This window comes from Oryctolagus cuniculus, chromosome 7 (genome assembly GCF_964237555.1).
Source record: "Oryctolagus cuniculus chromosome 7, mOryCun1.1, whole genome shotgun sequence".
Taxonomy (NCBI): domain Eukaryota; kingdom Metazoa; phylum Chordata; class Mammalia; order Lagomorpha; family Leporidae; genus Oryctolagus; species Oryctolagus cuniculus.
The window spans coordinates 61,584,002-61,599,356 of record NC_091438.1 but is presented as its reverse complement, the minus strand read 5'-3'; the positions used below and the strand labels follow the sequence as shown (position 1 = coordinate 61,599,356).

Here is a 15,355-nt window from a genome sequence, read left to right as displayed (position 1 = left end):
TAAATACACTTAATAATTCCTACCTTACAGGAGTGTTAAATGATACACACTATGTTGATAGTTCTCTAACTTTGGATTTCAGACCCCTCTTATTTTCTTAAAATTGAGGACCTGAAAGAGCTTTGGATTACGTGATCTTCACCTACCATACAGCATAATATATTCCACTTTCTATCCCTGAGGGGATACCTGCGCTGGAGAGCTGTCCTACGTCACCCCGCCAGCTAGCGAGGGGTTGGTAGAGAAATGCTGATCTAGAAATCACAACTAGTTTTCGCTTGTGCAGAATCATTCAGATCTTCCTGAGACAAGGATGGGCAACTCTGAGGTTTCATTTTGTTTTGTTTTTAGGATTTTTAACTGAGACATTTCTAAAATATTTTATTATATCACTTAAAATAACAGATCCACTTTATGTTAACACAATATCATGTTCTTAATGAAACCTCTATTTTTCAAAGCAAAAAAAAAAAAAACAACTAGTGTGAAGAGTGGCACTGTTTGATGTTTCGGCAAATGTCTTGCATGCCTGGCTTCATAGCAGATCCCTGGATTCTGTAGCTGCATCTCCACCAACCTGCTGCATGGCTGGCCTCGCGCAAACAGACAGCTGGAAAAGGGGGGGGGTCTCACGGAACCCCAGGGGACTCTGGCCTCACTTTGCAACATCTGACTTTGTGAGGGCCTCTGGCGAAATCAGTGCCTGACCATGCAGCCTATCACGATGATGAGGAGGATTTGAACCATCACCTGCGGAGCAGCCAGTGTGGCATTACAGGTGCCGTAACAGCGGGAGTCGGCCCCGGTGCCAGGTCTGCACCCCTGGTTCCCCACGGATAAGCTGGAGCTTGGGCTAGCGCAATGCTGAAGCTCAGGGCGACTCCCCCTCCTCCCACCTCTTCTTCACCTCCAGAGGTTCTGCCAGGGGAGCGGCTCCTCTGCTTCTACTTCTTAGGAGAAGGGATCTTGCAAGTGCAAGTCACTGAATTCCATACACTGGTGCTGCCCCGTCTCCTCCCATCTCTTCCTTTCTTCTGTGAAACACGGAGGGCCAAGCCGGCAACGCTCACATGGCCGATGACCCCACCAGCTCAGGGTGAGCCGTATGGGAAGGATATGGATGGAAAAACTTGAGGACTGAGGACCTATAGATGTGCAAGTGAGCCCGGGGAGTCCATGAGCCCGGCTAGGGCTGGAGGTTGGCACTGCACTGCACCTGACGTCATCTTTCTAAATCTATTCAACTGATTGTTTACATGTGGCATTAAAGAAGACAATGCACAGCACCCTCGTCTAGGGCAATGCTTTTGTTGGACCGCTAGCAAGCTGGTCTGCTGAGAGCAGACCCCAAGGAGAGGGAGCTGAAACCTGGGCACCCACAGCACGGGACCCTCAACTTACTGAGAGCTGAGTCTGGGTGCAGGGCCTTTTCCTGAATGACGGCAGAAAATCTCCCACAGTTGAATCTTCGGTGGCTTTTTTTCTCCATCTTTTGCTTCCTAGGAAAGGTACATAAGAGCCCATGAACTCTAAGTACAGTTTAACTGGAGATATGGGATGTACTGGTACAACCGAAGTGTTACATTTCGGAATCAGAGCCCTGAGCCACGTAGGCGTGGCTTGCAGGTGTCTCCCTCCCCGTCCCCCCACCCCGCCTGCTGGAGAGCTTCCTTGCTGACACTGGCACCAGCACAGTTTGGCCTTGTAAGAACATATCTACAAAGCGTTAAAAATAGACGCTTGATTCCACAGAGAACAGCTCATCATCATACACCTGGACACAAAATAGAAACTTGCAACACGGAATTATCGAAGTTGGAGCGCTTCCCATATTCATAATTCAAAATCAGTTCTGATCAGGGGGAGAAGCCGTGTGACCCAGCAGCACTGGGTCACGTGGCTCTGCCTCTATCAGCGCAAGCTGAGTGTGTGCGAAGCCTGGCGTCCGGCCGGGAAGTGTGTGGGGTTAATAGCGGATTCAGGCCACCAGGGGGCATCAGGAAGAAGCAACTGCACTGGCTTTTAGGAGACTTTTTGTGTCCGCAGCCTCCCGCCCGCGCTGACGTAAAGCCTAACTCCTTCAAAGGATCCATTCAAACACTTCCCAACAAAGCTTCTGCTCGGCCTCTGGGCTGCAGCAGGAGCCCCAGGGAACACTGCGCATTCTCGGAGTGGAGGGCCCCGTGCCCGAGAGACCCTGGCACGAACGAGCCTGACGCAGTGCTGGGCAAAGGCGCACTTGTCCGACTGTGCCCAGGCCTGTTGCTGGCGGGGGTGGGGGCAGGGCTTGGGGCTCAAGGGTGGGGGTGCTGAGAAGCCAGGCCCCTTCCCCCGTCCTGGAACGACATGCCGTCCGCCTGACTCACGTTTTTCCTCACACCTCATCTTCTGTTCCCACCCTGTGCCTCTGGGTCAGCTGAACGTCTACTCTGCAGCTCGGAGCCCTCGGAACGCACTCCAGCGAGCGCAACCCAACACGTGACCAGGCTCCTGCTGCTTCTTTTAAGCTCCTTGGTGCACTAAAATAACTGCCAATGGCGATCCTGCGGGAGCAGTTTTCAAGGGGCCAAAGCAGCTACAGGGTGCTCTTAAATCCAGCGCCTTGCGTCAGAAGTTTCATCGAGGGATAAGCATTTGACCATCAGCGTGCGCTGCGATTGACCCACACAAAGGCAACGATTTGCAAATACCCTGAAACCGGTGCCTACATCAGCAAGCAAATCCTATGGGAGAGATTTAATCCTGGGGGAGTAGACAGCCCTCCCTTAAGGACTATCTCCTCAAGGATTATGTCTTTGGGAAGATTTCAGTGCCTAAGTCCCCCTATCTCCTGCTCCCTCGGCAGCAATGGATTCCCTGCCAGACCTGACCTCACACCCGGCGCTGCCTTCCTGTCCAGCTTGGCCTTCGCCAAGGAACACATTCGGTCTGGAACGCTGGGCCCGGCGTGGGTACTTACGTGGCTCAGTGGGGTCCAGCCCAGGGAGTTTGGAAGAGAAACATTCAGTTCCCCGAATGCTTTTTGTGTGTCAGAACACTTGTGTTACACTTACTAAAACACTAAAAGTCTCCACACTAAGTGAACGGAGGGAGGCTGGGTGACTCGGTGGGCAAGGGTCATTAGCGTGTCCCTGTCATTCACGGAAAACTCAGCACTGACGACTGACAGGGTGGTTTAACGGAGTGCTCCCCACCAGATGACAGGGGAATTTTTAGCACAAACTCCACACTGTTTCTTTTTTTAGGAGTGGAAAGGCCATAGAAGGCTTAGGACGGGTGCCCATCCCCGTGATGGAGCACCTTCTAACAGGAAGCTTCGGTCTCTCCCACTCTGCCACCTGCTTCTGTTAGAGACCATTCTGTACAAACAACAGCGCCTCCCTCCCGGCTCTGCCCTTCTAAAGTTCAGTGAGCCAAGCCTCGGCCGCAGGCCACAGTGAGCTGCAAGGTGGTGCCTCTTGCTAACTCAAGAGGAGCTGCAAACTAGTGATCACCAATTCACTCAGGCTAACAGTTGATCCAATGGGAGTTTCAAAGGCGTAAAGAATTTCTCCTGGGGCTGGCACTGTGGCATACTGGGTAAAGCCCCGTCCTGCTGTGCTGGCACCCCATATGGGCACCGATTTGAGTCCCAGCTGCTCTACTTCTGATCCAGCTCCCAGCTAATGCGCGGGAAAGCAGTGGAGGATGGCCCAAGTCCTTGGGCCCCTGCATTCATGTGGGAGGCCTGGAAGAAGCTCCTAGCTTCAGTTGTGGCCATTTGGGGAAAGGGTCAGTAGATGGAAGATCTCTCTCTCTCTCTCTCTCTCTCTCTCTCTCCCTCTGTCTCTCAAACTCTGCCTTTCATACAAATAAACAAATCTTTAGCAAATAAAAGAATTTCTTCTTAGGATTTGATATGATGTCGTTTGCTGGGGTGGGAACATGGCTTGCTTAGGAAGGGGGAGAGGGGTGAGGCTTGTTCCCAGCGGGACAGGCAGGGGCAGGTGACACAGCCAGGGCAGACTTCTGCGAGCCCTCAGGGGACAGCGGGGAGGATGAGAGCCACAGCTCAGCCCCAGCTGGGTCAGTGGTGCCCACAGTCACGGCAGTCATCACACCCGCCGGACCTCCCCCCAGCCTGGGACTGCAGCAGCAGCGAGAGCCCTCACCATTCAACCAGGCGGCGGCGGCAGAAGGCGCATCTGGAGCTGAACACCGCTGTCTCTGCTCGCTCCTGCCTCCCCGAGGGGCCGCTTCGGTCCTCCTGCACCACAGAGCACACAGAGATGGGGACGTGGTGACACAGGGCGCGACTCACCGCGGATGCACAGGCACCAAGCTCGGCCTGGTCAGGCCCCTCTCACAGGTGGGGAACAGGCAGAGGAAGGACAGGTGCCCACCCCTACCTCTGCCCCGCCCTCGGTGAGACCCGGCCTCCCTCCCATGGCCTGGGGCTTGGAGACAGGAAGTTTCAATGCCCCTGCTGGTTTCTCCCCTTCTCTTTTACAATCTGGGGTACAGATGAGAGAATACTTTCCCCTTTTATTCTTTCCTTTAGTTTCACGTTACCCCAAGTTCCACAAGCAGACGAGCAGTTAGGAAATGACTGGTTAAATCCATCAACCTGCCCAGCGAACTGGACCAGGAATTCAAGGTTGGGGACAGTCTTTCTTGAGACCTCTGTGATGGATTCCATGCCCCTTTCAACACAAAGCGCTCACCCCACTGTGGTGCATTTCTGACCGTGGCCTTACACTTCTAGAAGCAGAAAGTCAGTGGGCTTTTCCCACCACCATAAACAATGCTGGCACAAGCATCGCGGGACACACAGCTTTTTCCACATGTTGAATTACTTCCTGAGGAAGCATCCAGACCAAAGGCTGGGACGTGCTTGTGTGATGACACACAGCGCCTAGCTACTTTCCACAAAAGCTGTGTGGATCACACGGCCACCGACAGTGTGGATGGCTCAGGTGTGGCACACCTTCCTTGGCATGGGGAACTGCCACTTGAAATGCTTCTGTTCATTTTGGGGGGCCACTTTCTGCTAGTTAGCACTTCCAGTGCTATTAAAAGGATATGAGGGGGGGCCGGCACTGTGGCATTGCAGGTAAAGCCACCACCTGCAGTCCCGGCTGCTCCACTTCTGAACCAGCACTCTGCTACGGCCTAGGAAAGCAGTGGAAGATGGCCCAAGTCCTTGGGCCCCTGAACCGGCATAGGAGACCCAGAGAAAGCTCCTGGCTCCTGGCTTTGGTTCGGCGCAGCTCTGGCCATTGCGGCCATCTGGGGAGTGAACCAGTAGATGGAAGACCGTTCTCTCTCTCATTCTCTCTCTCTCTCTCTCTCTCTCTCTCTCTCTCTGCCTCTGCCCCTCTATAACTCTACCTTTCAAATAAACAAATCTTAAAAAAAAAAAAAGGAGATAAGCATTGCCTCACTATTTATTTCTCATATGCTGTATTTTCTACTTGGGCTTTTAGTTCATATCCTCTATCCATTTTTTTTTTTTTGAGATTTCAGCATTTTCTTATTCATTATGCACCTGATGTTTCTCATTTAGTCTTTATTGCTTCCCACTATCCTGGCACTTACCTCATTTTAGCAATGAGTAACCCAAGGCTCAGCGAATTTAAGCAACAAGACAAGGTCACATGGAGAGGAAGTGGCAGAGCTGGGATCTGAACCTTCACCCCCACACGCTTGTGTTCTTACCCACAATTCCACTCCTCTGTGCTTTTGTCAGAGCACTTGGCAGAATACATGTCTCAACACTGAACATTCATTGGTCTTAATATTTTCCCCGTTGTCTGCCTTTCAAAAAATTGACTGTCAGGGCCAGTGTTGTGGCGTAGTGGGTTAAGCTGCCGCCTGCAGTGCTGGCATCCCATATGGGTGCCAGTTCAAGTCCAGGCTGCCCCACTTTCAATCCAGCTCTCTGCTATGGCCTGGGAATGCAGTAGAAGATGGCCCAAGTGCTCGCGCCCTTGCACCTGTGTGGGAGACCTGGAAGAAGCTCCTGGCTCCTGGCTTTGGCTTGGCCTAGCCCTGGCCATTGTGGCCATCTGGGGAGTGAACCAGTGGATGGAAGACCTCTCTCTCTCTCTCTCTCTCTCTCTGCCTCTCTGTAACTCTGCTTTTCCAATAAATAAATAAATCTTTAAACAAACTGACTGTGGGTTCCCATTTTGCAAATATAAATTAAATGTTGATGTTCTCAGAGAAGGGGTGCAAACAGCCAAGGAACAGATGAAAATAAATAATCCAGCACAGATTAAAACAATGGGATTCCAGTTTTCACTTATTATTTTAACAAAGGTTGCTAAGAAATAAACATTATCGGGGGTGCTAACATTCCCCAGGCTCTGTGGTGGGCCTTCACCCTGCAGCCACCTTTCTAAAGGCTGGTTCATCAGAACTTTCAAAGCACACTGTCTGAACCACTAACAGCAATCCTTGGTTTTTATTCTACAGAAATCATCAACTATGAACAAAAGTTTGCATATGAAACGATGCTGCCTGAAACCAGGTTTATAATATCAAAGAAATGGCAAAAAAAAAAAAAAGTCTCACTAAGGGGACTATTTAAATGCATCGGGGTACATCCATGTAATAAAATATGATGCAGTCATTAAAAAGGAAGCTAGAAATTTATTCTAAAGGTTGTAAACAGCTGCTTACAATATAATGTTAAGCAAAAAAGCAGGTCACAAAATGTATAGGATGATCCCATTTTTGCAAAAATCTGTGTGCAAGGAAAAAAAAAAAGCCTGGAAGGATGTACACTAAAATATTAGCGATGATTATTCTCCGGTGAAATTTTCTTCTATTTCCTGATTTCTTTTTCAATAAGTATATGATACTTTTATAATTTTGAAAATAAAGGGTGTTTTACTCCCTCCCTTTTCCCCATGTTTTCTTTCGTCACTGCTAAGCCAACGGGGTCATCTATGCCTGTGACATTTAAGGCAGACTGACATCAGCTGCCCTCCTCAAAGTTAGGAGCCTTGGGCCTTAGCATCTCCCATCACTTGCTCCAGTCTCACTTTTCTAAGCCACTCGTCTGCAAAAGTCTTTGCAAACTGTCAAGCTCTGAACCCACAGAACTATTACATTACCGTTTACTGCTTATTTTAATATTGATATCATTTTAGACCTAGGAGGTTGCAATGCTACTACTTTCAATATATTCATAATGAAATCATCTCTAGGCTCTTACTGCTCAAAGCCTCATGCCAGGGCCTGAACGCAGTCGGCACCCCCGGGGTGCCTGTTAGCACTGCAGAATTAACTGCAGGCTCACCAGACCTGCATTTCAACACAGCCCTCAACGGTCAGGTGGGAGAAGCCCCGGCCAGGTGCAGGGGCCTGGCCGGGTTTCTCCCCGGCGCTCAAGCAGAAGGGAACGCCAGCAAAACCACTTCTGTCACTAGCACGCACGCCCAGGACACGCCTGTTAGTACCGGAGCCAGATGATCTCGGTTGTACCCATTTCGCAGTCCGCGTCGGCCGCAGGGTAATAAGGAGCCAATGGAGGGAAGAGGCGGGGACTCTGGGGTCGGGAGGCAGCCTCGAGGCCGTTCAACTGGCTGGCCCCGCACAGCCGCTTAGGTGACTGGTTACGAATGCAGCGTGAGAGTCAGTTCTGGAGCTACCTGGAAGCCGTAATTTGGGAGATTATTTAGCTTTTTTTCAATCTGGTGTCCACTCGCCTTCCTGGGCCGACAGGAAGGAGCCACCTCAGGTAAGGAGGGCTGCCGGGGGGCCTCCCCGATCCCAGCCATCCTAACCATCAGCCCCGCACCACGAGGCCCGCAGGCGCTGGCTAGCGCTCCAGGCCACTTTTCTTGGGCGCCTGGACCTGACCTCTGTCCGGTGCTTTGCTGTGGGAGTGGCAAGCGGAGGAGTCAGTTCTGCAGGGCACCCGGGCCCCTGTGGCATCACGTGACCAGCCCCCCGGGGTTGTTGGTCAGGGTGCCAACTTGGGCATCTGGGGGCAGCCACAGAGAGGACTCGCCCTTAGGTGCAGTCCTGCGGGAGGCCACTCAGGCACCCTCAGTGTCCACACTATCGCTGGGCATCGCCGCATCCTACCCGGAGCCCCGGCCTCCCACCGCTTTGAATGTCCCCTCCCACCTCCTCCCTTTCTAACCAGGGTTGCTTCTTGGGTCGCATCCTGTATAACTTCATCGTCGTGGCGGCTAACACGCAACTGCTGGCTCGCTAAGGAGGCAGGCCATGCTTCACCTACTTTCTGTACATTAACTCACTGGAGCCCTGAGAAGCAGGTATTCGGATGCCCTTCCACGGAGACGAGAACTGAGTCACAGAGACGCTGCGTGACTTTCCCAAGATGACAGAGCTGGTGACGGAGCCGGGCTGTCTGGCTTCAGAATCGGGCGGGTTGTACTCTTACTTCTTGCAGTATGCTTTTAATGTGCTGTAACTATGTTTTTCAAAATTATTTATTTTGCAATAAATAATTCCCTGAGTCACTTCCCAAATGACCACAGCAGCCAGAAACTCCATCCAGGACCTCCGCATGGGTGGCGGGAACTCAGCGACTTGAGCCATTGCCTGCTGCCTCACATCAGCAGGAAGCGAGAATTGAATGGAGCTGTGCTTCAAACCCAGGCACTCGGATGTGGGACACAAGTGTCTTAGCCTCTGTCTTAACTGTTACAATGAATGCCAGCCCGTCATTATGTTGACTTCATTTGTTAGGCCTAAGTTTCCTTCACAGAAATGTAAGCACCTTGAGGGCAAGCAGTCTGTCTTATTTATGTTGCGCCCCCCATCACCTAGAAAAGTACCTGGCATCCAGCAATAAATACTGCTGAATGAATGAATGAATGAATGAGGCCAGCGGTAGATGTCTTTTCAGGGTTCCTCATCCAAAGCCATATGGAGTTGTTACCATCTCCCAACAGTTGCTGCGAACCTCAGGCCAAGCACATCAGAGCACAGGTGGCACTGGGAAAGCTGCCGGGTGGGCGGGGAGGCTGGCGCCCTGTGCTCCTGCCCACCACCTTGAAGCTGGCTCAGGGCAAGCAGAGTTACAGGCTGTGGCCCCGAGGCTGCCTGGGAAGCCCCAGGATCCTGGCTGTGAAACCCACAGAGGCTCCAGGTTCACTCCGGGGAGCCTTGACTCTAGGCCAGGCCTTCAGCCAACCGTACAGGATCCAAAGAAGAGAACAAAGGCACCAAGACCAGTGGAGCGCAGTGCCCGAGGTACAAAGGCAGAGCAGAGAAGGCTGCCTGGTCTCAAGGGGCCGTAAGTGACCTGACTCTGAAGCTGCCCCTGGAGCGAAGGGAGCTGCGTGTTCCCAGGAGGCAAACACATTTCTTTGGAAGGACTGGCAGTAGTTTTAGCTTTAGCTCTGACAGAAACCTCAAGTTCTGAGTATCAGCCCAGGCTGTGCTTTCAAAGACGGGGAGCAGTCAAGGGAAGGCAATTAGCTAGATGATTCCATTTCTCAGGGTTTTTATTTTAGTCTGAAATGTTCTGATAGTTCAGGCTATGAAAACAGGAAGTGAAGAAAGACAGCAGTGATGGATTTGAACGCCTAATCTTGCAAATGTAGAGGATCCAAAAGATTTTCACTGGAGAGAAAGAAAGTGCTGAAGTAGACTCAGAGCAAATAGCCATTTTGCCGGCTGTGCTGTTTTTATGTAGAAGAGGGAGTACAAGATTATTAGGAAGAAAAATTATGTTTTCCAGACATGATCCATAAAAGGTTTGCCATCTATCCAGAAAAAAAAAATAGCTCTCCAGTGGTTTATCAGTTTAAATTGCATCGTTACTTCCTAAGCTAATAAGATGCTTCCAAACCCAACACTTGAAATGGCTTCTAATTTTTAAAAACTGGCTTCCTTTGAAATATGACTCATGGAACTTTGGAAAGTTAAGTTTTCACAGAATATTAAAATAGAATTCAGAGAATCGATGAATTAGGAGTCTCCTCGCGCATAAACACCATTTTTTCTGGCACAAAACTAGGCTGTAGGTTGCCATATTACCTCGCCGGAGGGTGAGGAGGATTGTGGGTGCCAAGCCATGCAGGATAGCTGGCGAACTCGGGGGAGGAGAGAGCTAAATTATATTTGCTCTCCTAGGTTTTTCTCCTTAATCACACCAAGCAGTGTCTCCACCTTGAAGACCTGACCTTCTGATTTACTAAATAAACACAAGCAGGTCTCTTCTGGGCTATGTGCTCAGCATGCTAGCAGTGAGAGCAGTTCTTGAAAGTAGCACTGAGCTGTGTTATTACTGGGCCTGTCTTCAGAGGGGAATGATGATAGATGCCTGCCATGACTGGCTTCCTGTTTGTGGTTGCACCCCGAGAGCTGGCACACTGATCCTCATTGACTGTGCATCTCGGGGGTAGATCTCTGAATGGCTGCCACTGTCTCCACTATAAGCTGGGGTAGCAACAACTTGTTTATCTCGATCTGGTGATTTCAAGATTGCTTATGGTTCTGGGAGCTATGATTCTATGGATATAATTATTATGCCAATTAAAGAAGACATGAAGAATATGCATAATTTAATTAATAGACATGCTATAGATATAGGTGATGTGTATATATATTTTATATATATAATTTATATATATATTATATATATTTTATATATATAATTTATATATTTTTATATATATATATTTTATGTGTATATATATTTTATCCAACAAAGAGGATTCATGTTCTTCAAATCTATTACGTTGGCCGGTGCCACGGCTCACTAGGCTAATCCTCCGCCTTGCGGCGCCGGCATACCGGGTTCTAGTCCCGGTCGGGGCGCCGAATTCTGTCCCGGTTGCCCCTCTTCCAGGCCAGCTCTCTGCTGTGGCCCGAAAAGGCAGTGGAGGATGGCCCAAGTGCTTGGGCCCTGCACCCCATGGGAGACCGGGAGAAGTACCTGGCTCCTGCCATCGGATCAGCGCGGTGCGCAGGCCGCGGCGGCCATTGGAGGGTGAACCAACGGCAAAAAAGGAAGACCTTTCTCTCTGTCTCTCTCTCACTGTCCACTCTGCCTGTCAAAAAAAAAAAAAAAATCTATTACGTTTACAAAAATTTATCTCGTATTGGTCCACAAGACAGATGTCAGCAAATTCTCTTTCTTTAAGATTTATTTATTTGAAAGGCAGAGCAGCAGAGAGAGAGGGAAAGACAAAAATTTCCCTCTGCTGATTCAATCCCCAAATGACCACAACAGCCAGGGCTGGGACAGGATGAAGGCAGGAGCTTCATCCAGGCCTCCCATGTAGGTGGCAGGGGCCCAAGTACCTGGGACATTGTCTTCTGGCTCCCAGGATGCATTAGCAAGAATCTGGATCAGAAGTGGAGTAGCCAGTACTCAAACCAGCACTCTGTAAGGGATGCCAGCATTGCAAGAAACCACTTAACCTGGTGTACCACTTTACAGCCCACAACAAATTCTCAGACGTTAAAAAGTATACCATCTGGGCCAGCGCTGCGGCTCGCTAGGCTAATCCTCCACCTGTGGCGCCGGCACACGGGGTTCTAGTCCCAGTCGGGGCGCCAGATTCTGTCCCGGTTGCTCCTCTTCCAGTCCAGCTCTCTGTTGTGGCCCGGGAGTGCAGTGGAGGATGACCCAAGTCCTTGGGCCCTGCACCCGCATGGGAGACCAGGAGAAGCACCTGGCTCCTGGCTTCGGATTGGCGCAGTGCGCCAGCCGGAGCGGCCATTGGGGGTGAACCGACGGAAAAGGAAGACCTTTCTCTGTCTCTCTCTCTCACTGTCCACTCTGTCAAAAAATAAAAATAAAATTAAAAAAAGTATACCATCCATATTCTCTGATCACTAGAAACTAACAGCGAAATAGCCTAAAACAGCCTATGTAATTAGAGGTAGGCATTTGTCTGGTGGTTGGGCTGCTACTTGGGACACTTGCATCCCATATAGGAGTACCTGGGTTCAAGTCTTGGCTCTGCTTCCAGTTCTAGCTTATTGCTAATGCACACCCTGGGAGGCCACAGATGATGGCTCATGCAGTGGGGTCTCTGCTACCCTTGTAGGAGACCAGGATTGAGTTCCTGGCTCCTGTCTTTAGCCTGGCCTGATCCCAGCCATTGTAGGCATCTGGGAAGTCAACCAGGAGATAGAAGAAATTGTGTGTGTGTATGTGTCTATATGCCTTCCAAATAAAATAAATAAAAAACCCCTAACTGGAAATTTTAACACTCACCTAAATAATTTTGGATTAAATGGGAAATAAAGATAGAAATAAGAATAATTTTATAAATGAATGATAAATGAGAGAACAGCATATAAAACCAATGTAATGCAGTTAAACTAGTACTCTGAGGAAATTTTATAGTGCTAAAATGCATTATAAGAAAATTTTGAAAAACCAATAATGTAAATATTTGAAACAGGAAGACAGAAAAAGAAGTATAAATAAACCCAGGAAAAAGAAGGGATTCATAAAAATAAGCAGAAATAAAAATTTGAAAGTATTTGATTAATAAATTATGCTTTCTTTGAAACTATAAATTGCTGGTAAATTTGGGAAACATAAATATCATCAAGAATGAGTAGGGGCTGGCGCTGTGACAAAGCAGGTAAAGCCACCATCAGTAGTGCTGGCATCCCATGTGGGCGCCAGTTCAAGTCCCGACTGTCCATTTCCAATCCAGCTTCCTGCTAATGCACCTGGGAAAGCAGTAGAAGATGGTCCAAGACCTTGTGCCCCTGCACCCAGGTAGGAGACATGGAAGAAGCTCCAGGCTTCTGGCTTTGGATCGACCCAGCTCTGGCCTTTTGAGGGATGAAACAGCAGATGGAAGACCTCTCTCTCTCTCTACCTCTCTCTCTCTCTCTCTCTCTCTCTCTCTGCCTCTGCCTCTCTGGAACTCTGTCTTTTAAATAAATAAATAAGATAATTCTTTAAAAAAAATTCACAAGGATAGGAAATGTCTTAAATCCTAAGGGATTAAACAAGTTCATATCAATACAGTGTAAAATGGCCAAGTTTTAAGGAAAATATAAATTATTAAAATTCACTACAAAAGAGGTAGGAAATATGAAAGGACTAATAACCATAGGAAAATGGAAAAGACTGCGAAAATTCTTTCCCCCCAAAAGGTACCAAGTCCAAGAGGGATTATGAGTGAGTTCAACAAAGCCCTTAAATAACAGATATATGCTATATTATTAGATTCTTCTGGAACACAAAAAGGAACAGTTTCCCAACTCATTGCATAGTTCAACATTAAGATATTTATTGTGGGGTTGGCACTGTGGTGCACTAGGTTAATCCTCTGCCTGTGGTGCCGGCATCCCATATGGGCGCCGGTTCTAGTCCCAGTTGCTCCTCTTCCAGTCCAGCTCTCTGCTGTGGCCCAGGAAGGCAGTGGAGGATGGCCCAGGTCCTTGGGCCCTGTACCCACATGGGAGACCAGAAGGAAACACCTGGCTCCTGGCTTCAGATCAGCGCAGTCCGGCCATGGTGGCCATTTGGGGAGTGAACCAATGAAAGGAAGACCTTTCTCTCTGTCTCTCTCTCTCTCACTGTCTGTAACTCTACCTGTCAAATAAATAAATAAAAATCTTTTAAAAAAAGATATTTATTGCTATATTCCACTACATTAACATATTAAGGAAAAAAAAAACTAAACAGAGTTGTAAATCCCATTTAAACATTTTTACCACAAAAACTTAATCTAGGAAGCTAGGAATAGAAGGAAATGTTCTTGATGAAACTGATCTACTTGGGGGCAATCACATTCGGGAGAATTCCTGGGCTGCTGGGAACAAGATAACGCTCTCCTACACTGCTGTTAATTAACCAACGTTGTACTGGAACACCTACAGATGAAATAAAGCAATAAAAAGAAATGAGGCAGATAAGAATGTAAGGGAAGAAAAGATTCAAAGTCTAAATATTTAAGGGGGAAAAAAAAACTATCATTACTTTCAAATGCTGTCATTGTCATACCTAAAAACTAAAATAGCCAACTGAAAATCAACAAGGCCCTAAGAACAGAATGACTTAAGTTATCCCAGTACAAAATTATTGAATATATAATTTTCTATATTTCCTGCCTATCAAGTACAGAAAACATCTATCAACAATACTTAGAAAAGCTATAAAATAGCCAAGAGTAAACAACAACAAATATAAAAAATCTACATAAACACACACACACACACACACACACACACACATGTTCCTGCCTGGAAATACTCATTGTGAAGATTTTAATTCTTCCCAATGCAAATTCAATACAATCAAACAAAATCCCATAGAATTTGATTAAGGAAAGTTGATGAGCTGATTATAAAACTTGTTAGAGGAGTATACAAGAATAATCCAAGAAAAATTTTAAAAGAATCATTTCCAAAACATAAACCAAAAGAATTAGAAACTGGTTAATATAGAAATAGAAATACAAAGCAATGGGATGCAATAGAACCAGTCTCATCAATTTGTTCTTGTTGTTGTTAAAGGTTTATCTTTATTTATTTGAAAGGCAGAGTTAGAGAGAAAGAGGTCTTCCATCTGCTGGTTCACCCCCCACCCCCAGATGGCTGCAACAGCCGAGGCTGGGCCAGGGAGAAGACAGGAGCCCAGGGCTGCTTCTGGGCCTCCCATGTGTTCAGAGGCCATCCGCTGCTGCTTTCCCATGCACGTTAGTAGGGAGCCTGATTGGAAGGGGAGCATCTAGGACTCTACGGCGCGCACGTGGGATGCCTGCATTGGGTTAATCCGCTATGCCACAATGCCGGCCCGCACATGAATGTTTTACATTCAGTAAAAGTGGCTTTTTCAACCAGTTGGGAAAGCCTGCCCAATACAGTAAGTGGTGGGACAAAGATTGAAGCAAGAAAATCAAGGTGATAATTGAATAAAATGTAGGAAAATAGTTACAGGCTACCATGCCGCAGAGGACAAGGAGAGACTACACATTTAAGAGAAAAAAAATGAAATGATGGAGCCAGACCTGCAGGTGTTCTCCAGGAGTGGGCTCAGGGTCATGGCTGGGGAGACTGAGCAAGTGAAGAAGGTAAAAAGAGGAGGTGAAAACCTGGAGATTTGGAGCCAGAGAACGGGCATTTTTGAGGGAACCCGTGATGGTCTGTGTGAAGCAGAAGACACGACTGTGTGCTGAGAGGACCAGGAAGAAGGAATTGAGAGGCAAAACGCCATTGCTGGCTCCTCGGCTTCTGGTGTTAGTGTGTAGAAGAATCAGATGACTGCGGACTGCATTCTGACAAGCAAGATGCACAAAATCCAAACAAATATGTTTGGATGTGACTTTTAATAATAAGAGGTTTCAGATACCGGCGCCGCGGCTCACTAGGCTAATCCTCCGCCTTGCGGTGCTGGCACCCCAGGTTCTAGTCC

At 48.2% G+C, this 15,355-nt stretch overlaps 1 protein-coding gene across 7 annotated transcripts in view; it reads right to left on the bottom strand.

Moving 5' to 3' along the window:
* AKNAD1 (AKNA domain containing 1) overlaps positions 1-15,355 on the bottom strand; it is a 60,714-nt gene that overhangs the window by 6,955 nt on the left and 38,404 nt on the right. For all 7 annotated transcript variants that reach the window (XM_051856199.2, XM_051856201.2, XM_008264772.4 and 4 more), the window contains 2 exons: positions 4,152-4,246; positions 1,402-1,499 (listed from right to left, as the gene is read on the bottom strand). In XM_051856199.2, the coding sequence (XP_051712159.2) occupies positions 1,402-1,499; positions 4,152-4,246 (193 nt within the window). The remainder of the gene's footprint in view (positions 1-1,401; positions 1,500-4,151; positions 4,247-15,355) is intronic.